This window comes from Xiphophorus maculatus, chromosome 12, assembly GCF_002775205.1.
Source record: "Xiphophorus maculatus strain JP 163 A chromosome 12, X_maculatus-5.0-male, whole genome shotgun sequence".
NCBI classification, from domain to species: domain Eukaryota; kingdom Metazoa; phylum Chordata; class Actinopteri; order Cyprinodontiformes; family Poeciliidae; genus Xiphophorus; species Xiphophorus maculatus.
This window is the reverse complement of record NC_036454.1, coordinates 19313320-19337420: the sequence shown is the minus strand read 5'-3', so window position 1 is coordinate 19337420 and position 24101 is coordinate 19313320. Positions and strand designations below refer to the sequence as shown.

Below are 24101 nucleotides of genomic sequence, written 5' to 3'. Positions count from 1 at the left end.
AAGTTTTACTTTTACTAGAGTAAATACATGTTGACATAGTGCTACTCTTAGTTTAGTTCCCATTTCTCTGATCATCAAAAGTGCACGAAGGAGAAAAGGAGAACCTGTCAGGTCTGGCTGATATGGGCATGATGAGACGTGTCTTCAGCAGCAACAATTTTGGGGGGAAAAAAACAAGAAACAAATGTATAATTCGCTCTCCTTATATTTTCCTGACTCCCAGACGAAGGTTCTAATCTATATGGAGCTGCATGGAATCAGAGCTTTTCTGTGCCTGCCTCACATCTCGGCTGACACGCTCTCCTTCGTGCATAACATCCACTGTCCTGTCCAGCTTCCCATTTCATCCTCCCACAGTCAGCTGTTAGTAGATTTTTATAACTCAACATTTCCTTTAATGTAAAATCAAGAGCCTACCTGGTTAACCTCCCGAGTCGAGAGGAGCGCGTTCACCGGCGGATCACTTTGGTCTCTGTGAAGGTAGTTTTAACTTTGATGTTCGACTAATTGTCACCTTATGTGGATAAGATAGACATTAAGAGAAGTAAGTTCAGGGTGTAACAGATGTGGAAAGGAATAGTACTCTGCGTTGGTTTTTTTTTTTTTATTCCTATAAGACAGTGGAACACACTCAGCACCAGGTATGATACACGATCACCGTCACAGTCCAGCAGCTCAGTTAGGCAGCCTCTGCTTTTTTATAGATTAACAACAAATGGACTAAAGAAAAGTAAAATCTTGCACAAATCAACATCAAACCACAAAATAAATCTGTGTATCCATTACATACCTATAAGACAGTGGAACACACTCAGCACCAGGTATGATACACGATCACCGTCACAGTCCTGCGGCCCAACAAACACATTTTGGAGGGAAACTTTATACAAACTTAATAAACGTAACAAATTAACTTTAACCAACACCAAAGTTTGTTTTAAAAACACTTGCACAGTTAACCTTATATTTTTGCAGAACAAAAGCTGTGAAAACTATTTTTAACAACATAAACATTATTAAAAGTGAGAGGTAGCTTTAGCACGCGTCTTACCACAGCTCCGTTAGGCAGCCTCTGCCTGGCTGCTGCAGCTACGTCACTGAACATTGCTCTGTGCAACACTAATAACGTTTCCCCCAAAACAATATTTACATTAGGAACCAAAAATAAAAGCAGTCAAAACAGAAATAGCCATGTCAGCAGACATGTTAATTCGACAAAATAGAAATGAAAAATGTTTTGGGAAGGTTCATAAAATAATAAATAAATAAAATTAACTCAGCTACATACTCCCCCCTGAACTTCTCAAAACAGTTACAAGTCAGATCAGAAGTCTCATACAAGATAACATCAGCTAAACATAGCTATATTTCTCTGATAATCACTATGCAACCAAGGGTTTCCATATTTCAATAGAAAGTGACATTAAGGAGTTGGCCAGACTTTTAATGTCCACTTTGCATAAGAATGTGCCGACTACACATTCTCAACTTGATTACCAAATAACTGTTATCTTGACACACAGAATGACAATAACAAAATAAGCTTTCATGTCCGTAATGAACAGGAATATCCCAAAATGAACAATAATCTGTTACTTGAACAGGGTTTTAGCTAACCCACCAACCATAAAACCTCCTTGTTTAGTTTTCTGTGTCATGTTCTGAATCAACCTATTCACTGGTTTCACTACCCTGCCCACTCTGGTCTTAATTTGGTCCATGGGTGCGGTTACTGTCAGTGTGTCAGTGTCAACAACTTTCACAATAGTTTTCCTTGCAGGGACTTGATCTTGAGACTGACTGCTGCTTGTGTCCAGTTGTCCTCCAGTAGTGTCATTCTGTCCATTGTCCTTATCTGCCAGAGGAACGCTGAATGGACCCTCTGCTGCTTCTCCAAGACAACCATCTGATCCAATCTTAACACTTAATATTCCATTGTAGTCACTTGTCAGTGGCTTAGCAATGGGGGGCTCAGGATCAGCAAGAGGAACTGGAGGGGAATCAAGGGCTGTGTGCCCTACTTCTGAGAAGTTCTCCAATGGGGTGACCTCTGCAACCCAGCTAGCAGTGCGCTCGGATTTGTGAAGTTCAAGTTCCTCCAAAAACAGACTTCCATCGCCCTCTTCCTTCTCTTGGGACTCCTGACCAACACTGGAGAAGGAAGGCTCTGTGTCATGATCCACATGTATTGGCAGGAAACTGGCTTGCAAGAGCAAATTTCTGTGAACCACTTTTTCATGTCCGTTGTCGGGGTTTCTAATGCGGTAGGTGTGACATCTTGAATCCTTCGAAATTACTGTGTACAGAGTCGACTCCCACCTATCAGCAAGTTTTCTGCGCCCACGTTCACCTCTGTTGGCCAAGAGGACCTGATCACCCTCTTCGATGGCAGCACCTTTCACACCCTTATTGTAGAGGTCAGCCTGCCGCTGTTGTTTTGCGCTGGCATGAACTTGAGCAACACGAAGGGCCTCCTTGAGATCATCTCTCATCCTTTTAACATAACTGTCATAGTCTGTGATCTTGTTGTCTCTTTCCACACTGTGGAACATAACATCCACTGGCAATCTAGGAACCCGACCATACATAAGGAAGAATGGGGCATAGCCGGTCGACTCATGAGCAGTACAGTTGTAAGCGAAGGTTAGTGTTTGCAGCATCTGAGGCCACTTCTGCTTTTCTCTGGGAGGCAATGATCTAATCATGTCTCCTAGAGTCCGGTTAAACCTCTCAGTGTGACCATTCCCCATAGGATGGTAGGGTGTTGTTCTGGACTTCTTCACACCTGATATCTGAAGTAGCTCTTGGATAAGTTGGCTCTCAAAATTCGCACCCTGGTCCGAATGTATTCTCTGCGGGAAGCCATATACACAAAAGTACTTATCCCACAGCTGACGTGCGACCTGTTTTGCGGACTGGTCTGAACACTTGAAGGCATGAGCCATCTTAGTGAAGTGGTCTGTCACCACCAACACGTCCACACTCTTCCCGTTAGAGTCTTCTGCAGACCAGAAGTCCAGACAAACTAGCTCCAAAGGGCCTGTGCTTTTGATGCTTTCGAGCTGTGCTCTTCCCTCAGGCTCCAATGTCTTACTAACAACACAACGCTTACAACATTTTACATAGTCTCTGACGTCTCGTTCTATTTCGATCCAAAAGAACCTTTGTCTTGAAAGGTATAAAGTTCTACTCTGACCCTGGTGGCCAGCATTATCATGCACACCATTGAGAACTTGGCTGATCAAAGAGGAGGGCGTCATGTACTGATGTCGCTTTTTCCCTGTTAATGGGTCTTTGCAAACTCTGTACAGGATGTCATCGTGCATCTTCAGTTTTTCCCACTGTTTTAAGATTTTGAGCACCTTCAGATGCAACCCAGCTCTCTCTCGTCTTGATGGTCGTCTCCCTCGGCTGACAAATGGGATGACTTGGGACAGGACAGGATCAGTCCTCTGACTATCATGAAGCTCTTGAAGTGAAAAAACAGGCAGAGGGTCTTCACCTGGCTGGGTCAACTTCTCCAGATCCTGGGCCAGCCATGAAACCACTCTCTGCTTGGAACCTTCATCCCACTCCATATGACCGGCCAGTACTGCAGACACTTCACAGTCAGATAGGGACTGATTTTCCAGCTCATTCAATGGGGCTGCATGATGAATGTTTTGGTGGTTGACACCAATCCTGAATGTTTCCTGAATTAAAGCTTCTTGAACTTGTTGCGACTCCCCCACAAGGTCAGCATATGGCTCATTCAAAATCCGCTGACAGACACGATCCTGGGCAAAGGGCTTTCTGCTGAGAGCATCAGCAACTATGTTTTTACTGCCAGGTATATATTTGATGCTGAAGTTGTATGGTGCTAACTTGGCAACCCACCGTTGCTCACATGCATCAAGTTTGGGTTTTGTGAGGATGTATGTCAGGGGATTATTGTCAGTCCAGACTGTGAAAGTATGCCCTTTTAGCCAGTGACTGAATTTATCGCAAACAGCCCACTTCAACGCCAGAAACTCAAGGCGATGAGCAGGGTAGTTACTTTGAGCACGCGTTAGAGCTTTACTGGCAAAGGCAATGGGTCGTGCTCTACTTTCACCCTCCTGGACCTGAGACAAAACAGCCCCCAACCCATCCTGAGAGGCATCTGTAGACAGAATGAAAGGGTGACTGAAATCAGGGTGTGCGAGCACCACAGTCTCCAACAGTGCATTTTTTAGTTCTTCAAATGCACCGTGATGTTCCTCTTTCCAGTCATTTGGATGTAATTTCTTAAATGCTGCAGCACCCCGTCCATTCATTTTTCTTCCCTTGGGTGCGGCTGTCAAACTGAACAATGGTTTGGCAATGCGTGAACAGTCTGGTATAAACTGCTGATAATACATCACCATCCCCAAAAATGACTTAATCTTTTTTTGTGAGGGTGTGACACCATCCTCCATCATCAAATCAGACTCTGTCATAGCAACAACTGCTTGGACTTTATCGGGATCGGTTGACACACCATTTTCACCCACAACATGCCCCAAAAACTTCACACTCCTCCTGAATAGTTTGCACTTCTTGGGGGCCAGTTTCAAGCCATGGACATGCAGCCTGCTGAAGACAATCTCAAGCCTCCTCAGAGCTTCTGCCTCATCAGGAGCATATACAAGCAAATCGTCCAAATAACAAAGCAGCGTCAAGAAGTTCTGATCACCAAAGATGTTCATCATGAGGCGCATGAAGTCAGCGGGACTGTTGCAGAGGCCCTGAGGTAGCCTGTTAAACTCATACAGCCCCATGGGTGTGGTGAAGGCTGTTAGTTTTTTATCATCCTCAGCCATGGCGATGTTATAAAAACCAGAGGTGAGATCCATGGCACAGAATATGGCACTGCCACCCAAAGCTGTCAAGCAGTCTGATTGATGCGGCAGCGGGTGAGCATCCTTAACTGTGCGAGCATTTAGCCAGCGATAGTCCACACAGACCCTTAGATCTCCATTCTTCTTCCACACCAGCACTACAGGAGACGCCCACTCACTGTTGGATTTGCGAATGATCTCCCGTTCTTCCATTTCTGTGAGAACTTGCCGCAGCTTGTGATATTGCCCTGGTGGAACACGTCGATATGGAAGCCTGAATGGTCGATCATCTGAAAGGCGGATACGATGGACAAAATCTTTGGCCAGCCCACAATCAAGTTTGCCTCTTGAAAAGATGCCTTCATATTTCTGAATCAGCTGCAACAGTTCTGACTTCCAATAATCAGACACCTCACAAGAGTCAATGTCCAGAACTTCCAGCCCTAAGTCACTCAGGGTGTTGCGAAAGCTGGTGCAGGGAGAGTCAGAGCTGATTGTTTCGTCATTCTTCACTGTCTGACTGTTAATACTGACTTTTGCATCTAACACCTGCTCAGGAGTCACATCCAGGTCTTCAAGGGCTATACAGGTGGACACCTCTGCTACTTTGGTACGACGCTTTAATGTGATGGCCTTATCAGAGGTGTTTAGGATCCGCACTGGGACCCACCTGTCACCATTCATGGAGGCCACCGATCTACAGACAATAATGTCTTTTTTATGGATCTGTGTTTTGGCTGATGGCTCAACCAGAATGGCACTGCCCTCGGAGAGAGGCGAACTTTTAGGAAGTCTGCCCCAAATCAAATGTTCTTGCTTTGGGAGAAGAGTGACTGCCTGCACCAGTTCAGCTGTTCCAATAAAATCTGGGATTACATCACCTCTCCATCTCTCAATACCAGACAGCATACTAAGAAACTGTATTACTTCTGGTGGTTGGGCAGACTCTGGTTTACACATGACTTGCCAAAAGTGAGGGGACTGCTTGAACTGGTTTAGAAGGTGTTTGATGACATTTGTGCCCAGAATTAGCTGATCTTTCTGCCCAGGGACCACTAGAGCTGGAACACTAAATACACAGCCATATACTTCCATTTTCAATTCATGGGTGCATTTGGGTTTTACTTGAACTCCTCCACAGCCTACAAGAACAATATCATTATGGTTAGAGTCGGGTTGGGATGCAAACCCTGCATTCTTAAGAAGTTGTTCAGCTTCTGCACTGATAGTGCAGGCCATGGAGCCAGTGTCTAAAAGCGCTTGCAATGACACTTTATCCTCAACCTGTGCATCAGTGTAAAAGAGGCTGTCAGCCTTTTCTAGTCTGGATATGTTTTGAAACAGCACAGAAGTATTAGATGGAGCAGATTTCAAACTTTCTGCATACACAGATTGTATATCTTCTTTTGAGGTGAGGGACCCATCATACTCACTCACACAGTGCCCTCCCAAGTGTGAGTGGCTTAGTTTCCCTGGTCAGCTGAGCCTCCAACTCGCTGAGAATCTGTGATTTTTGGACAGTTTCTTCGCTGGTGTCCAATCTCGAGACAGGCCAGGCATCTTCTCTCTCTCATGCAGTGTGTTCTTGTAGAGTGGTTACCGTTGCCACATACTTGACATGGAGAAGACCGATTGGGAGGGAAAAACTGAAGCTGAGTATCACCAACGGGTTGGGCAGTACGTTCTAATACTCTTTCAAGCATAGTTAACACCCGTTCCAGAGCACCTGACTCTGCAGGACGATCATTCGAGCTGGGAAAACTGACAGGAGTAATTTTGACAGTGTTCACTTGCCTATGTTCTACTTCAGGCTCTGAGTGGTCAAGTGCTGCTGTTGCAGTAGCAATCTGGAGAACTTTTGCTTTTGCCGCAGTTGCCTGTGGTCTCTTCACTTGCTGCTCTCTTTGATGTTCATCAATGGCCTCCTGCACCTCAGTGAGTGTCCACTTAGTGGTGGGCTTACACTTGAAAACACAGGCAAGACTCGGATCAGGACAATTTCTGATGAACATCATTGCTATTTCTGCATCCATTTTATTCAGGCTGCTCCCTTGATCTTTCAAGTGTCTGTCAGCATTTTCAGCAGCTGTGTTAAGTCTAACCCAGTAGTCCACTGGTGTCTCATTTGCTGTTGGCTGAGTAGCATAGAAATCAGCCAATGGTAAGCAAGACCCAGGAATGTCACTGAAATAGCGCCTCAGAATGTTATAGACTGCCTCAGGGTTTACAGGTGTGGTAGAAGGGCTACTCTTTAGTCCAATCTTTACAATGCTCTTTGCTTTGCCAAGCAGGTGGTTCAGGATTTCGTCTGTTTTTTCCTCAGCTGAGAATCCTTTCTTACGCAGGTAGACCTCCATCACTTCTATCCACTCATGAACAGAGATCCTATCATCACCATCACCACGATAGATAGGGGGTTCTCTAATGTCTGGTTTCACCACCAGGCTCATTTTTGTGAGATCAATAACGGTGTTGGATGTCTCATTCTGCACACACTGTGATGGTGGAGACTTCTCTGGAGTGGGGTGAGACCCACTGTGTAACAAACGGCTGGTAATGGCCTCACCTATTTGGCTCCCTATTTCACCAATGAGGTCTCGTAACTGTTGCATGGTGTTTTCATTATTAGTTACAGGGGTGGAAAACTGGGGCTCCAGCGGAGGAATTTCAAATATCCCCTCTGCTTCTGATGAACCCTCATCAATCACTTGAGTACTACTCTGGGCTAACAGCCCTCTGCCACGTCCAACTACTGGTGTGGAAATATTAAAGGTACTATGACCTCTGCCTGCCATGTTTCACACAGTACAAAAGCAGTAATGTAAAAAAGTTAACCAAAAGGGTTCCACAGTTCACAAAAAAATGGCTTTGACAAAACTAATATAGAGATTTGAGTAGTTGATTTAAGTCTCTGTATTCAGAAAAACAATCGTAACCTCGACAGTAATGAACAGGATCCACAGGTCGACCAGCTTGATGACGTCGGCTTCACTAGCACACAGTTGAACCCTCGGCGGTCGGCAGCGGCTAACCAATGGATCCGGGTCACGGCACCAGATGTAACAGATGTGGAAAGGAATAGTACTCTGCGTTGGTTTTTTTTTTTTTTTATTCCTATAAGACAGTGGAACACACTCAGCACCAGGTATGATACACGATCACCGTCACAGTCCAGCAGCTCAGTTAGGCAGCCTCTGCTTTTTTATAGATTAACAACAAATGGACTAAAGAAAAGTAAAATCTTGCACAAATCAACATCAAACCACAAAATAAATCTGTGTATCCATTACATACCTATAAGACAGTGGAACACACTCAGCACCAGGTATGATACACGATCACCGTCACAGTCCTGCGGCCCAACAAACACATTTTGGAGGGAAACTTTATACAAACGTAATAAACGTAACAAATTAACTTTAACCAACACCAAAGTTTGTTTTAAAAACACTTGCACAGTTAACCTTATATTTTTGCAGAACAAAAGCTGTGAAAACTATTTTTAACAACATAAACATTATTAAAAGTGAGAGGTAGCTTTAGCACGCGTCTTACCACAGCTCCGTTAGGCAGCCTCTGCCTGGCTGCTGCAGCTACGTCACTGAACATTGCTCTGTGCAACACTAATAACGTTTCCCCCAAAACAATATTTACATTAGGAACAAAAAATAAAAGCAGTCAAAACAGAAATAGCCATGTCAGCAGACATGTTAATTCGACAAAATAGAAATAAAAAATGTTTTGGGAAGGTTCATAAAATAATAAATAAATAAGATTAACTCAGCTACAAGGGCACCGTGCACCGTGACAAGGACAGTGGCTACCTCTACAACCCCTGGCAAAAAGTATGGAATCACCAGTCTTGGATGAGCACTCATTCAGACATTTCATGCTGTAAAACAAACTCAGATCAAAAACATGATACAATATTAAGGTCGTTCCAAAGTGCAACTTGTTGGCTTTCAGGAACACTCAAAGAAATGAAGAGAAACTATTGTGGGAGTCAGTGAATGATACTTTTATTGACCAAGCACAGGGAAATAAATATGGAATCACTCAATTCTGAGGAAAAAAGTGTGGAATCACTCAAATTGGAGGTAGAAAAAAAAGGACACACCCAGTCTATTTCCTTTCCCTAAATGGACACCTGCCCCAGATTAGATGTGCCCGTTAGTGTGCAGTTCAAAACACCTGCAGTCATGACACCTTGGAGGGCTGCTGGACGAAGTGGAGTGGTGAGAACCATGGCTCCAACAAGAGAAATGTCCCTTGAAACAAAAGAGAGGATTGTGAAACTTCTTGAGGAAGGTAACCCTTCACGCATGGTTGCTAAAGATGTGGGCTGTTCACAGTCAGCTGTATCCAAGATATGGACCAAATACAAACAGCATGGAATGGTTGTTAAAGCCAAGCGTACTGGTAGACCAAGAAAGACATCAAAGCGTCAAGACAAACAACTTAAGGCCATTTGTCTTGAAAACCGAAAAAGTACAACTAAACAGATGAAGCATAAATGGGAGGAAGTTGGAGTCAATGTATGTGACCGAACCGTAAGAAATCGCCTAAAGGAGATGGGATTTCAATACAGGAAAGCTAAACGAAAACCAGCATTGACACCTAAACATAAAAGAACGAGACTCCAATGGGCTAAGGAGAGGCAATCATGGACTGTGGATGACTGGATGAAAGTTGTCTTCAGTGATGAGTTAAGAATCTGCATTGGACAAGGTGATGATGCTGGAACTTTTGTTTGGTGCCGTTCCAGTGAGATTTATGAAGAGGCCTGCCTGAAGAAAACAACCAAATTTCCACAGTCCTTGATGATATGGGGCTGCATGTCAGGCAAAGGCACTGGGGAGATGACTGTGGTTAATTCTTCTATCAATGCACAAGTTTACATTGACATTTTGGACAGTTTTCTCATCCCTTCAATTGAACAGATGTTTGGTGATGATGAAATAATTTTCCAAGATGACAATGCATCGTGCCGTCGGGCAAAAACAGTGAAGGCATTCCTTGAAGAAAGACACATTCAGTCGATGTCATGGCCTGCAAATAGTCCAGATCTCAACCCAATTGAAAACCTGTGGTGGAGATTGAAAAAAATGGTCCACAAGAAGGGTCCAACCAGCAAAGCTGATCTGGCAACTGCTATCAAAGAGAGTTGGCACCAAATTGATGCAGAATACTGTTTGTCACTCATCAAGTCCATGCCTCACAGACTGAAAGCTGTTATAAAAGCCAAAGGTGGTGCAACTAAATACTAGTGATGTATTTTGAATGGTCTTTTGTTTATGCGTTTTTCATGATTCCATACTTTTTTCCTCAGAATTGAGTGATTCCATATTTATTTCCCTGTGCTTGGTCAATAAAAGTATCATTCACTGACTTCCACAATGTTTTCTCTTCATTTCTTTGAGTGTTCCTGAAGGCCAACAAGTTGCACTTTGGAACGACCTTAATATTGTATCATGTTTTTGATCTGAGTTTGTTTTACAGCATGAAATGTCTGAATGAGTGCTCATCCAAGACTGGTGATTCCATACTTTTTGCCAGGGGTTGTAGTCCGTGTGGTCGCTCCTTCTGAGCTGTATTGGTTTCTGATATGGGCTTTACAGCAGGATGGGAGCCCCGCCTCGTCCCGGCTCTTTCGGCTCCCAAACGGCTCCCCATATATATTTATGACATTATTAATTAATTAATAGCTTAAACCTAATTTTATAATATTTTGTGTCATTATTGACATTGTTAAGCACTTATGATGAGTAAAAATGCCGCATAACAATGCTATAGCAATACCGATGCGTGTGATGTCCGCATGTGGCTGTGCAGGTTGTTTATAGAGCCTGCACGATAGGAAATGCTGACTTTGCACAGTCTGCACTCTGCCCTGGAACTTGATGTAGCATTAAAATGAGTCCAAATCTTGCTCCGTTTTCTGTCACTCATTTATTTTCACCTATTCAGTTCTCACACTGACTCCCCTTCTTTCTGTGCTTCTTGACGCTGAGTGAGTGTCTGTGCATAAACACCTGCCGACGAACCTATACAGCTTGGCCAACTGCCTGCCGTTTCCACAAAACAAGTGGAGATAAACTTTTTTTCCAGTGTTTTCCCGCCACATCATTAATTGAAACTATGTGTGATTGGTCAGATGTGTGGAGCACACGCTTGACATGAGGGCAGTGGACCGACCGAGGGAAAAAAAACTCTCCGCTCTAGCAGAAGAGCAAAACGCGCAAGGAGAGGGAGAAGGGGGAGGAGAGACAGCGAGGCACCGCAGGACAAAAAAACAATGTGGGGAAAAACTATCGGCTCTGGCACTTGCAGAGCACAAGCACAACGACAGGGAGGCGGAGAGACAGCGATATACTGTAGAAAAAAACCCGGCTCCCAAATAGGATCCTAAAACGGCTCCCATTGTGGAGCCAGTTCCAATCGTTCACTTCAAAGAGCCGGCTCTTAGAGCCGGATCGTTCGCGACCGACACATCACTAGTTTGGAACTATAAGGGGAACTGTAATATTTACTCAGCGTATTCCGCCAGCTTTTGGCACAGAGCAGGGGGAACAGATTTTCGCAGGGGAACTGAATAGCGCACAACACCGGCTCTCCACAGTAAGAAGAGCCATTAGAGCCGCATCTCGAAAAGGAGCCGAAAATCCCATCACTATTCCACACCCACACCGATGTGGGTGTGGAAACCTGGTGAGGTGGGTGTGGTTTTCACCAGGTTTCCACACCCATGTGGGGTTGATGTGGAAAGTAACTAAGGTACATTAAAAGTAACTTTTTTAGTTACTTTCAGCAGCTGCTAACAACAACGGTCTGCCACCTGTGAAAATTACATTGACCTTTGCCAATCCTTTATTGCAAGTTATTTTACAATTGTAATATCAACAATGTATCTCCACTTATAAGGATGAACTGAAGGGGAGATTGTTTAATAGTTACAACAGTACAAAAAAATACTTTAGTAATTTGTGTGTGTTTTTGTGTGTTCCCGTATTGTCTGGAAAACTGTAAATGGGGTTTTATACCTATATATATATATATATATATATGTGTGTGTGTGTGTGTGTGTGTGTGTGTGTTGGGCTGGAGATAATGCATTCTGTTGCCCACATCATGACGGTCCTAGGTAGACTTATGTTGGTCCCTGAGTAAGCAGACGTGCACCCCCTACAGTTTCCCCATGGCTTTGGTGATAAGCAGCAAACACCTGCTTCAGCAAACCCACTGTTATCTGACTGGAAGATCACGTGAGGATCATATTCTTTGATTTCTCCAGTTAAGTGTATTTAGGACAGGTGGAGGCCTCAATAAACACCTGGACTACCTGACCAACAGACCAGTTACCATTCTTTTTCTCGTTGTACATCTCAATCTTCCAGTACAAAACAGACAATCCTTTTATTTACATTGTTCAGATGTTTATGTTTTCCTTTCTGTATTAATGGTAGGTGTTTGAATATTGTCACTTAACTCATTATTACACCATTATAACATTTGATGGTACTAAACACATGGTTTTGTTATGAACACGATGTGCAATGCGTTCTAAAACTACTATTTTGTTTAGATTGGGCTGGAGATCCATGCTTTGTGCTAATGCTAATATCTCCAGATTGTCAGGTTGAATAAACGGAAACCGCCTCCGAATCCAGAGTTGGTGTCTTGTGGTTTGTCTGATCACCACACAAAATCACACAATGTAGAAGTCCACCAGGTTACCTTGTCTGATACTAAATTGTCTTTTTATGATCTTAAACGTTTATGTGACAGACTGGAAAAAATAAAATACAAAAGTCACAGCAGTGTAGGTGCTGTTTATTCGACATATATTTAATTAACGTGAAACCTAAATTACACAAACAAGTCAGTTTAAAAAAGATAAAGCCAAGTTACAAATCAGCACTAACAAATAATTTCACCAACGCAAGCACAGAGAAATGTAAGAAAAGAAGCTGCACACTGGAAAACAGTTTCTCACTATAAGCTAACTAAAAACAATAATTATAGAAAACAAAACAGCTGTCTTTTATTTTAGAGGAACATATTTAGATATTTAGCTGCAGACTGATGCGTACTTAAACTATCTGAACAAATAGTCTCTTTCTGAGGAAGTAAATAAGAAATAAAAAAATGTTTGCTGTTGTTTGAGCCCTTTTTTATTTTTGCTTATGAAGGACTTGTGAAGGGCTTGATGAGACCGAGATCCATGGCTTTGACCAGACATGTGCGTGCCACGTCAATAGGATCCTGCCTCTTGGGATTGTCCTCTGCTTTGGCAATCACAGTGAGGATTTCCAGGATCTCACTCTCGATCAGTTTCTTAGCCAACTCGAAGTCGTCAGAGTTTAGCATGTTGTACAGAATCACCAGGCCTCTGTGCTGGACGCTAGGGTTGGTATGGAGACATAACCTCTGCAGGATCTCCAGCCACTGTACTGTCTGATTGGGAGAAAATGAACACTCAGTCAGTGTCTGACCCTCTTCATAAATAAATAGGAGCGAAAACAGATTCTAGTAGTGCATACCACACGAGTCATTTTGGTGCAAAGCTTTTTCTCAGCAGCAGTGATCATGGCCAGACCTCCAGCTGCAGCTATCTGAAGTTTTTCATCATCTTCTCCACAGAGCAATACCAGCAGCTTCAACTTATCGTTGCCATCCTCAAGGTAACGAGCTTGGACCTACAACGCATAGGATCGATTTTCTTGTCAACCTTTGCTGATCCGCATTTGGCATGCATTATCCGTGCATAAACAACCTCAGCGTTATCCTATTTGTTCTCACCTCTTTGCATGTTACGAGATTGCACATGCATTCAGTGGCGGCCAGTCTGATCTTTTCATTCTCTTCAAACATGTGGTTCTCGATCTCTGGTAAAGCTTTCTCCTTCACCAGTTTTATCCTGCAAGAGAATCAAGTGGAAACATTTAAACAAAGCAGTTGAGGCACTTTAGGGAAGTGATTTTCGTTTACGTTTTTCTGTAGTGCAACCGCAGCATCACAAGACATTAAAAATGCTACCTTAGTTTTTCACTGAAACCAGCCATGTTGGTGAGTCCTCGGAGAGCCTCGTAGTTCTCTGCTCCCTCTTTGTCTGTGTGCAGCAGGCTGATTAGAGGTCGTATCACTTCATATATCTGTTTAAAAAAAAGAGTCCCAGAAGAACTGAAGTTTTAACAGCAGAGAACTGTTTCTACTGTGCAGGTGAAACTTAACAGGATGAAGGAAAAGAAAATAGTCGAATACAATGCTACGTAAATAATCTAACATCTCTTGTCAAATGAACAGGAAACAAAAAGATCAAATTAAAATGTGAGAAGATAGGAAGTTAAGACGTAAGAATGAATCTGATGGCCACTGAATGAAGAAAACAGCTAAAGTTTAGAGTTTTACCCTTTCTCCAGGGAAGGCAATCTCCGGGTTGGAAACAGCGGCTATTTTGGCGAGTGCAAAGCTTGCTTTCACCTTTCCCTTTTCTGTACCTTCGAGGGCAAGAGGTATCAGAGCCTGAGGGCGCAAGAGATAAAATTATAATATATTCAAGAACAACGAGAAGAAGGAGGGAGGCACAGTAGGCTTGCAAAAAAAGGAAACAAAACAGGTTTTTCTAAGACAGTTTCAGTTTGGAAACACTTTCCATTACAATTGACGTGTTCATCTCATGTGAGCATGACTCACCTTTCCCCCTCCATGGGCCACTATCGTGCCACGGTCTTTTGGATCCTCTGTCAGTGCCAAGAAAACCCTGCAGATTTGTTTAGAAAATAACTTCACAAGTCCAAGGAGGTGCATTGCCTTAATCACATCACTTGAACTTTTGCACATTTTGCAGCCACCAGCTTCACTTCATAATTTATATGTTAGAGGAAGCAACACACAGTACTACTATGAAGTGGAAGGAAAATGATGCATGGTTCAAAACATGTTTGCAAATAAAAGTCTGAATGGTGTGTACACTGTGTGTGTTCAGCTGATACATGTTGCTCTATCACATAAAATCAGAACAGTATACATTGAGGTTTTACCATAACAAACTATGGAAAGTTTCAAGTAGCATTTATACTTTAACAAGGTACTGCACCACTGTAAGCACTGTAACCAAAAATAATTAGTCAAAAATGAATACAAATTACAAAACAGCAAAGAGAAGTGGGCTGATGAGAGACACAGGAAAGACAGGTTTAGCTGGGTGAGGGTGGAAATGGGGGTATTATTTGTGCTACATGAAGACGTCAAGAAATGTTTTAAAGGAATTCCACATGTATTTCCTACCGTGCCAACATCTCTTTCGTCTGATCAGTCAAGATAGCGCTGTCTGCTTTGACCATGACAGCAAGAGCTGAAATGACTCCAGCCTTCAGCAGCCTTTTTACTCTCTTCTCAATAAAGTCTTTCTTGTCCTGAGGAAAGAGAACAAAAACTGTTTGCAAAGGTTTGTGCAGACATGTCAGCATGCACATGGTGTTTCCTGTGACTCATGAACAGCGGGCTGAGTTTTCTCTCATGGTCTTACCTTGGGGTGTTGCTCAGGGACATGCTGCTTAGAGAACTTGGCCAGCTGAACCAGCTCAGGGATGATTTCCTTCTTATCATAGCTGTTGGTGCAGTTTACCAGAGTGCAAGCAACTGCATATACAATTGTCTTATCCCTAGACTAAAAATCAGAGAGGAAAAGCAGTGGAAATTAATTATGCTGTCAATATATTTTGCTTGCAGCTATGCTAGCTGTTTCAAATTAAAGTTTTAAAGAATTTACTTCATAATTTGTGGAACATTCTGAGATAATTAATGTAATTATTACACAGTTTAAGCATAGTGGAGTGCACATACATTATAAGCAGGAAGAATTTATATCACATGCATTTTGTAATGCTTTCTTTTGGTAGAAAACAATGCATCTTCAACTATCATGTCTAAAACATGTACTTAAAATGACAAACTTGTTTATTACCAATACATACAGGAAGTATACCCCTCCCCCCCCAACTGACACATAATGACTCATTGGGGGGATATGAACAGGATGCGCAATATACAACAATATAATCTAACATCTTTACCTTTGCCAGCTCAAACATGGCTTTCATTGCAAGCTCATCTTCCACAAAGTCATCTTTAACGTCAGCATCATTAGTCAGATAGGCAAGACCCTCTATAGCCCACTTCCTTGTTTTGGAATCAATCTGGGGATTACAAAGCCACCTGGCAAAACAAATAATGAGATATGAGACAGTAATACTTGCAGTAGTTGCATTTCAACTGTTTATACATATTTTATGCTTAATATTATATTAAATCCAAGTGTTGAGTACTGACTTTCTGCACTGCTTGGCCAGTTTCTCAGTGGAACCTTCAGCAAACTGCCTTAAGCCGTAATCATCACCTCCAGCTGAACCCAGTTTACAGAGACCCTGCAGGGTAGATGGACATATTTAGCTTCAAAGTTTACAAGACAAAACAAAACAAAATGAGATGATGTGTTTTGCTCCATCACTTTAAAATTTTAGCTGGAATTACTATTTTTCCTGCAAAAAAACCCCCCAAAAAACTGTATTCTGCAAAAGTGTGTACACCTATGGAATCTTTACCCAGTTTTGTCAAATGACAACCACAAACCTCTGTATATTTTATATGGTACTTTGTGTGACCAACAAGTAATGCATATTTGCAAAGTGGAAGGAAAGTTATTCATGTGACAAATCATGTCAAGCTCAGTCAGATTGGATTGAGAAAACTTCAGATTATTTGCACATCTGGATTCAGATTCTCAATTATATTTCAATCTGGTGTCTTTGATTTGTGTCACTCTGTTAATGCTGGGCTCATTCTTATGTGCATTGTCAGTTTTCTACCACACATAAAGTTTCCCATAGTTTCCCATAACCACCTTCTTCCCCATGTTTGCTGTGTTCCCTACATGAGTACAGGTAAATCTCAAGCAAAACTTCTCATAGTTTTCTTCTTTTTAGTCTTTAAGAAAGGGTAAACGTGTCAAGTGTTATGAGCATTTTTAACTTTTTCAGATTTTTTAAAATACCAGTGCACTGATATCAATGGTTGAAATGTGACAAAATAAATCTTATTGCAAAGCACGGTGAAAAGTTGACTCTGCTCTGGTTTTGGTTCACTCACCACCAGGGCGCGAATTTTAATCTTCTCATTCTTCGTCTTCTTGTAGATGTCCTTAAGCAGCGACACGCCGTTGGTGATGAAGAAGCTGGCGCGACTCATCTTCGTGGAGGCGTGGATCAGCGCCTCGACGGCGACCATCTGGTCCACGTCCCGCTCTGAGCCACACAGCGCCACCATCATCTCCATGACGCCCTGCTGTCCCACCAGAGAGTTGCCGACCTCAAAGGGACCCTGCAGCAGCCCTGAGATGGTGTTGATGGCATGAAGAGTCTTATCCATGTTGTTGGGATCAATTTTAGATCTGCAGCAAAGAAGTGGAGAAGGTGAGAAATGGTGCACAATAGCAAATTGACCTGAGTGTCTGTTTAATTGAAGTTTCTTAATGAGGATCCTTCTAAATTAAGATTGTTGGTACTTCTGGTTAAGATGTGTCAGAAGTGTTTAAATACTATTTTATTACAACAGGCTTACCTCACACTTAAGCATTTAGAAAAAATCCATTTTTAATTTTTGCAGATTCATTCAACTGTAAAAATTCTTATGATAAAATCTGATCTTACCAGAATCACTGGTGCTACAATCATTATGTTAACCTATAACTTTCACTTTTTGAGTTGGTCTTAAATGTGAACCAATTGCTCCATTTTCTTGGGGTAAGAATGTATAAAGGTATATGGAGAAAGGATCCTCTTTGCAGAGTGAATAGCATGCTAGGGGAGGTTTAAAAAAATGCCTTCAACTGCGTCAATAAGGGGGATCTTGTGGTTATTCAATCTACATAAAAGCTAGAGAAAATAATTTAGTGTCCTGTCATAGCATGAATAAACCTGTGGAGTTCACTAAACTCTACCAGGACCTTAACTAGAGCCATGGTTTTGGTCATATATGAGTGAAAGGTGGAGCTGTAATGAGTGAAAAAAAGAGTATTAGAGAGGATGGAGTACTTTTGACAATCAGGAGAGATTGTGGAAAGATAAATGGTCACAGATCCCCGTCTGTATGATCTGCTTATATAAGATATCATAGAAGAAGACAAAGTGCTGTCCTATTGATTAAAGGGGATCACAAGAGACTTTCTGTAAAAACAGCATGTTTAAAGTTGGAACTTGTTTTATGATGATGTTAATATATTTAAAGGCTTTTCACACATTTTTACCCAGAGGTTCAAAATTTGGCCCACATCTTCACACATACTTGATATATTCATCGCAGATCTCCCTGAAGTTGGCTCTCTCCGGGTCGCACTTCAGGTCGTCGTAGAGTTTGTTGAGAAGCACGCTGGCGATCAGCTGTGTGTTCTCTGTCAGAGGGAGCTGATCCGGCAGCTCGGGAACCTGACCGCAGACCTTCAGGATCTTCTTCAGACCTGGCAAATAAAGACATGCATCTCATTATGAAACCTGAGCTTCCGCCAGAAATTCAGAGGATCTCATATGGAGAGGCCTGGCTCACCGTGATCAATGGTGAAAAGGGTCCTGGAGTGGTCTCTGTCTTTCTTGTCTCTACAAGGGACGTTTTTGGTGAGGAGGTTCAGTGCCTGGTCTCTGCCATGACCTGATACCTTCTTATTGGATATCATCTCCAGGAGGGCAAGGAGAATGGTTCTCAAATCTTTAGATGCATCTGTAGGTAAAAATAAAAATATATTTCTATAATAAAAATAAATATGAACAACAAAATGGCCTTCATTCGTTTTCATATATTTTAGCTGTAGATCAAAAACTGAATATTTGATTTAAATGTTGTAAGTTTTTCTCTTACCCAAAACTAAAGATGCTTCCTTCCCATAATCCCTTGTATCTCCACCAGTGAGAGAGTCGTTGATGCATTGGAAGAGGTTACATGTTGCCAGTGCAATTTCTTCATTGTCCAGTGCCATAATGCTGCAAATCTTATCAACACCCACCATGTTGACAATGGCCATGGCCTGTTAAGTGGAGAGCGATGTGGATTACAGAACTTTAGTTGCTCCAGCCTCTATTGTAATTTTGTATTTTTCCTCCCATTTCGTCCTTTAGCTTGACTAACCCGAGCTTTGTGGCCAGTGCACATTCCCGACAGAGTTCGGACTGCAGCCAGGATCATTTCTGGCTTCCCAGTCTCAACCATGTTGAGCAGCAGAGTCACCCCGTTGTTCTGGAAGATTCTCTCTGCTCCAGCATCTTCTCTCGACAACACAATCAGGTTGTTGGCCGCCTAGGTGTAAACAGGAACAATAGATCATACAAAAATCCCAATGAATTTTCATAAGCTAAAATACCCACACCACGCTTTTAAAGTTCCTTAATCTACAAACCACTGAAAGAACCAACCTTTTCCTTCTTTTCTTTGTCCATTTCCTCATCAAGAAGAATATCAAACATGTTCTGTACTCTCGAATCTGTGGAAAACGTTGTCCTGAGCTGAAGAGATAAAAACAAATCTTGAATTGAAGGAGATCTGCATGTAAAAGTGTCTTGCAAAAGTATTCACACTCCTTCCCACATTTCAGCACATCAAAACCACAAACTTGTGACACTGGTGTTTTGTGGCTGTGATGTTACACAGTTCAAGCTCAGGGGATTTGGATGGAAAGCTTCTATGAAAAACAGTTTTTAATTATACCACAGCTTTTCAGTTGGATTTAGGTCTCACCTTTGACTAGGCCATTCTAATTTATGAATGTATTTTGATCTAAACCACGCAAGCTCTGCCTATGTGTTCAGTGTCATTAAAGCAGGGCAAAGAGCTTTTATTTCTTTTACAGATTTTTTTTTTCTAACAACAATTCAAAAGAGTTATAAAAGTATAAATACTTTTGCAAGGTGGTTTAGGTAAAATGTTGTTTTTTGCCAGCATTTGTTGTCTTTTTTTCTACTCTGCCCACAACAAATATGGACAAACCTTGGCCTGGATTTCTGCTCCCAGCCTGTGGAGAGTCTCTAGGAAGGTCTTGTTCTTTGGCTCCAGGGTGGCGCATCGCTGCACATCTTTGAAAGCCATGTCCAGTTTTCCCAGCTTCTCCAGAGCTTGACAGCGGCGATACAAGGCTTTAATATCTGATGCATCGTCATCAATTGCTGTGAACCAGTATGGCAGAAGTAAAGGTCAACTCTAGAACAAGTGGTTTGCACTGAATTGCTATGCTAAATGCCTCATTTTGGCTGCTTAAATTTCCTAATGAACTACTTTACCTTTTGATGCATCAGAAACTGCATTTGAATAGCTTTCCTGCAACAAGTAGAATAGATGGAATAAAATATGGCAAAATTTTTCCTTTAAGTTCAAATATTTGTATGCGTTTTCTCCAATTGCGTTACCTTTTTCAGGTAGCATGCACATCTGTTCCTGTAAATCACGGCCTGCATTTTTTTGTCTGTGCACTCCTTCAGGGCGTTGGTGTAGCATTCAATGGCCTTGTCGATGTCACCAGCCTGAAAGTGTTTGTTTCCTTCATCTTTTAATGTGATTGGATCACCCATCTGACAGAAATCATAATTCATAGATAAGAAAAAAAAATGATAAAAGTTATGTCATGTTTTGAGTCTGGTTATGTCAGATTGGTGCTTAATTGATACGTTAACTGTTCTGACTATAAAATGTTGTGTTTCAAAGCAACGGAAAATGTTAACCTGTAACAGAGCTAAATTATCCATACAACTTCTAGATGAGAACAGATGACTTAAAGGAGCTAAACACATATTTTCATAAATTTATAGAAAATATCAATAATAAGTAGCTTTTAGCAGTGCAACATTTATCCAAGGCTCATTCAATACCATCCCTTATACCTCATATACAGATGAAGACTTAATAATAACCATCTCTTATTATGACAATATTCAATAAATGTTGTGACGTTTTGTTCTCACGGTTGCGCTGCTCTGTCCTGACCTGGGGGTCCAGAAGCAAATGGCCCCACACGTGTTATCTCCAACTTTAAATGGCCTCCCTTCAAACCTTATTTGGGCATCATTTTATCCCACCAGTGTGAGCCTCATGATTCTCTGTCATTTCTAAATGAAAGACACACTCCTGATTCTGTAATACTCTCACTACCCTGAATACCTTCCATTCACTTCGCTACTAGTAAAAAAAACAACAAAAAAAACAAAGTCTTTGCAGATGCTACTGTACCTTCAGCTTGTTCTCTTGGTCTAACCTTTCCTCCGTTTAGGTTTTTTTTTTTTTTTTACCCAATGGAGATGATCTAAACTCGTGGTCTTGAGTAGCTTTATCAGCTTTCTTCTGTCTTTTCAAACCTAAATACCACTAATGCTGCAATTTATATTGCATCTTAGTGAGGTGGGGCAGAGCTGAGGTGGATCACGCAAAACACAAGGGGTACTTTCCAAAACATACAAAGCTTTATGGAAAATAGCTCTGCATTCAGGTCTGTATAAATCATTACACATTAAAGTGTACTACATTTTCTATTGAAACCAATGTTTGATTGATGACTCAGTGAGGAAAAACTTTTTTGAAACAGGAACTTAAGTTTGTGTGACCCCTTAAAGTTGGTTTGCTCCTGATAAGGTCTATTTAGGGAGCAGACAGCTGAGAACTCACCAGCAAATGCTTGATGGGTTTGGAGGGGGGGTGAGGGGTGTTCAAGAGTGGGTGGTGGGGAGCTGGCAGCTGTGGCACCAGGAGAGACTGGTACCTTCTGGAAAGAACATGATCTCACCACAGCACCAGCTGAAAATAAAAAAATAAATGTTTGACAATTAAGAGAAAAGTGCTATAAATCAGGTCTAAAGGTGGGTCTCTGGAGTGTCTGTTTGGACAATTTTATTGAAAAATGTAAACAAGCTGTAGCTTTTAAAGATCCTGCTTCCCTCTGAAGTCTAAAGCAATGCATGTTTCATAAATACAGCATAAGTAGAAAATAATAGATGGGGTTTAGTGTGAGATTTCTTTTTTATTCAATTTCATCATTGGCGAGAACTGACTGATTTTGAACTTTTAATGATGAATTTGAATCAAAAAGCATTGTGTCAATGTCTTGTAGAACAATCCTGTTATATCGAAGTTTAAAATCATGTAACTCAAACGAAAGAAAATTGTTCATATTGCTTTAGGTACAAGCCAATAATCTCCAAGGCTTAAATTGATCATCAACTGGAAGATTTCACTTTCCACAGTGAAACGAGTTTAACATCCGTTTGGACTTAAGAGTTTGTTGATCAAGAAGGATGTGCTGTTCAAAACAAAATTTGCAATATGGAAAGTCTGGCAACCTGGCCATTAGGTGATTGTTGCTGACTGTTACTGATAGGCAATAAATCCCAATAAATTGCAAATGCCCACATGAAGAATGTTAAAGATGTGTCTCAGAGCTACTTCTCACAAAGTCTAATGTAACGCAATAGGCTGAACTAATATCCTCTCAATATGTTTAAAATGTGCAAGAGGTCTTTGGTTGGAAACATTTCAGTCACTGAATAAAAGTACTTTTTATTGACAACACAAATTTAAGATAAGCCCTTTGTTTTACATCTTATCCATTGAAGCTGCTATTAGCCACCACTAGAGGGAGCTTAATGCTCATTCTTCTTCTCGGATTTCTTCAGACTAAAATTATTTGAAAACATTCTTCTCATTGGTATGTTCTCCCATTCTTCCTGATTCAGTCGCGCAGTAACTAAAGCTTCATAAGGGATAATGAAATGTCAATAAGAGGTTCGCTGTTCATTTCTTCAGTTCATAACCAAGTATTGCATCCATATGTGATATAGCTATATACAAAAAAGTGGAATTGACATTATCTAGCTTTTTCATAAGAAAGTGGAGGTAGAAGAAGGCGTCCCCTCTGAGAAACCTGCGAGTTTTACCAACTTTATTTTCCGGATCACATAATTCTGTTCATAATTTCTGTTGGCATGATCCTACCATAAACTAAATCCGGTTCTGTTTTATATATATATATATATATATATATATATATATATATATATATATATATATATATATATATATATATATAAATTAAGTAAAGATTTCACCCTTTCCTACATAATGTCACTATATGACCATCACTATTCTTTAGACAGGGTGACTATTTTGTCAACCTGTCCACTCTTTCCATTCAGCAGAGGCTGTTGCGAAAGTGTGAAAAAATGAAGAAGCAGAGAAGGAAGTTCAAGCTGTGAGTGATTAAACTTCACTAGAGTGATAGTTTGGAAACTAATCAAGTCTTTTAAGCTAGTTTTCAAGCTAATTGTTCGTTTGTTGTAAATTTGAGGGACACATTAGAGGAGCACAAGATATCTGACATTAAAAAATGTATTTCCATCACATAAATAAGTTGGTAACATATGTATGGTGGGAATCTGATCTATAACAACTTCTGTTGGCTATCCATGCTCTGACCAAGATAAGCACGATTCATAGAAATACTAGAATCCTTAAGCAAGTACTTGCAGAGGCACATGGATGAAGACATGGGTCAGTCAGGTCCAGACTCTGGAGGCCATGTTACTAAACTGCTGTCCAGATCGTGTGCTGACTGCGTTGCTGAATACTGGACTGGGGTAGGATCAACGTGCAGAATAATAATCTATATGAAGTTGCAGTAATATATTGTGGGTGAAGTCTGTTTTATTTGTTTATTTTTATGGCGTCACATTGAAGCAGCAGTAAGCCTGTATTGCATCATATTGCATGGGTGCATGATTTGTGTGAATAATTAAACATAATATTCTTATTCAAAATGGAACAGTGTTTGGTTGTGAGTGAGAAGATGTTTATTTTCCACCTTGACTTGTTATTTTTGATAACTAAATTTTCATCCCTGCAATGACCTCACCACTAACCTCCAAATCTCCACATCTGAACAGGACTTCTTGTCTGTAGTGACAAACTACAGACTATTTAACTGGATGTTTTGTGATAGGCTAACACAATGTTGTACATAATTGCAAAACTGACAGAGTGTATGTGGCTTTAATCTTTTCTTAAATAAAAATCTGAAAAGTGTGATGTGCTTTGCATTCTGCTCTGAGTCAATGCTTTGCTTGGATACTTTAGGAGTATATATCTACCATATTTGGAGACTGACACTTTTACCCATTCTTGTTTGCAAAGTATCTCAAGAGATTAGAAGATCTGTGAATATTGAATTTCAAGTACTGCATT

The 24101-nt window shown here is 41.2% G+C and overlaps 2 protein-coding genes across 2 annotated transcripts; both read right to left on the bottom strand.

The window, feature by feature from the left end:
• Nucleotides 1–5804: 5804 nt before the first annotated feature.
• LOC111610319 lies at nt 5805–8427 on the bottom strand. Its single transcript, XM_023343944.1, has 2 exons — nt 8394–8427; nt 5805–8190 (listed from the first exon to the last, which is right to left on the bottom strand). The coding sequence occupies exon 2, from the start codon at nt 7631–7633 to the stop codon at nt 6302–6304; it is 1332 nt and encodes a 443-aa protein (XP_023199712.1). The 5' UTR covers nt 7634–8190; nt 8394–8427; the 3' UTR covers nt 5805–6301.
• Nucleotides 8428–12647: 4220 nt separating this feature from the next.
• On the bottom strand, nt 12648–21215 carry unc45b (unc-45 myosin chaperone B). The gene is made up of 20 exons (XM_023343152.1): nt 21102–21215; nt 20285–20446; nt 20159–20195; nt 19869–20044; nt 19298–19387; nt 19014–19181; nt 18747–18912; nt 18438–18608; nt 18180–18351; nt 16986–17286; nt 16170–16264; nt 15914–16055; nt 15367–15507; nt 15126–15253; nt 14532–14598; nt 14247–14360; nt 13875–13990; nt 13638–13755; nt 13379–13534; nt 12648–13292 (listed from the first exon to the last, which is right to left on the bottom strand). The coding sequence occupies exons 2-20, from the start codon at nt 20444–20446 to the stop codon at nt 13020–13022; spliced, it is 2793 nt and encodes a 930-aa protein (XP_023198920.1). The 5' UTR covers nt 21102–21215; the 3' UTR covers nt 12648–13019.
• Between the last annotated feature and the right edge of the window lie 2886 nt (nt 21216–24101).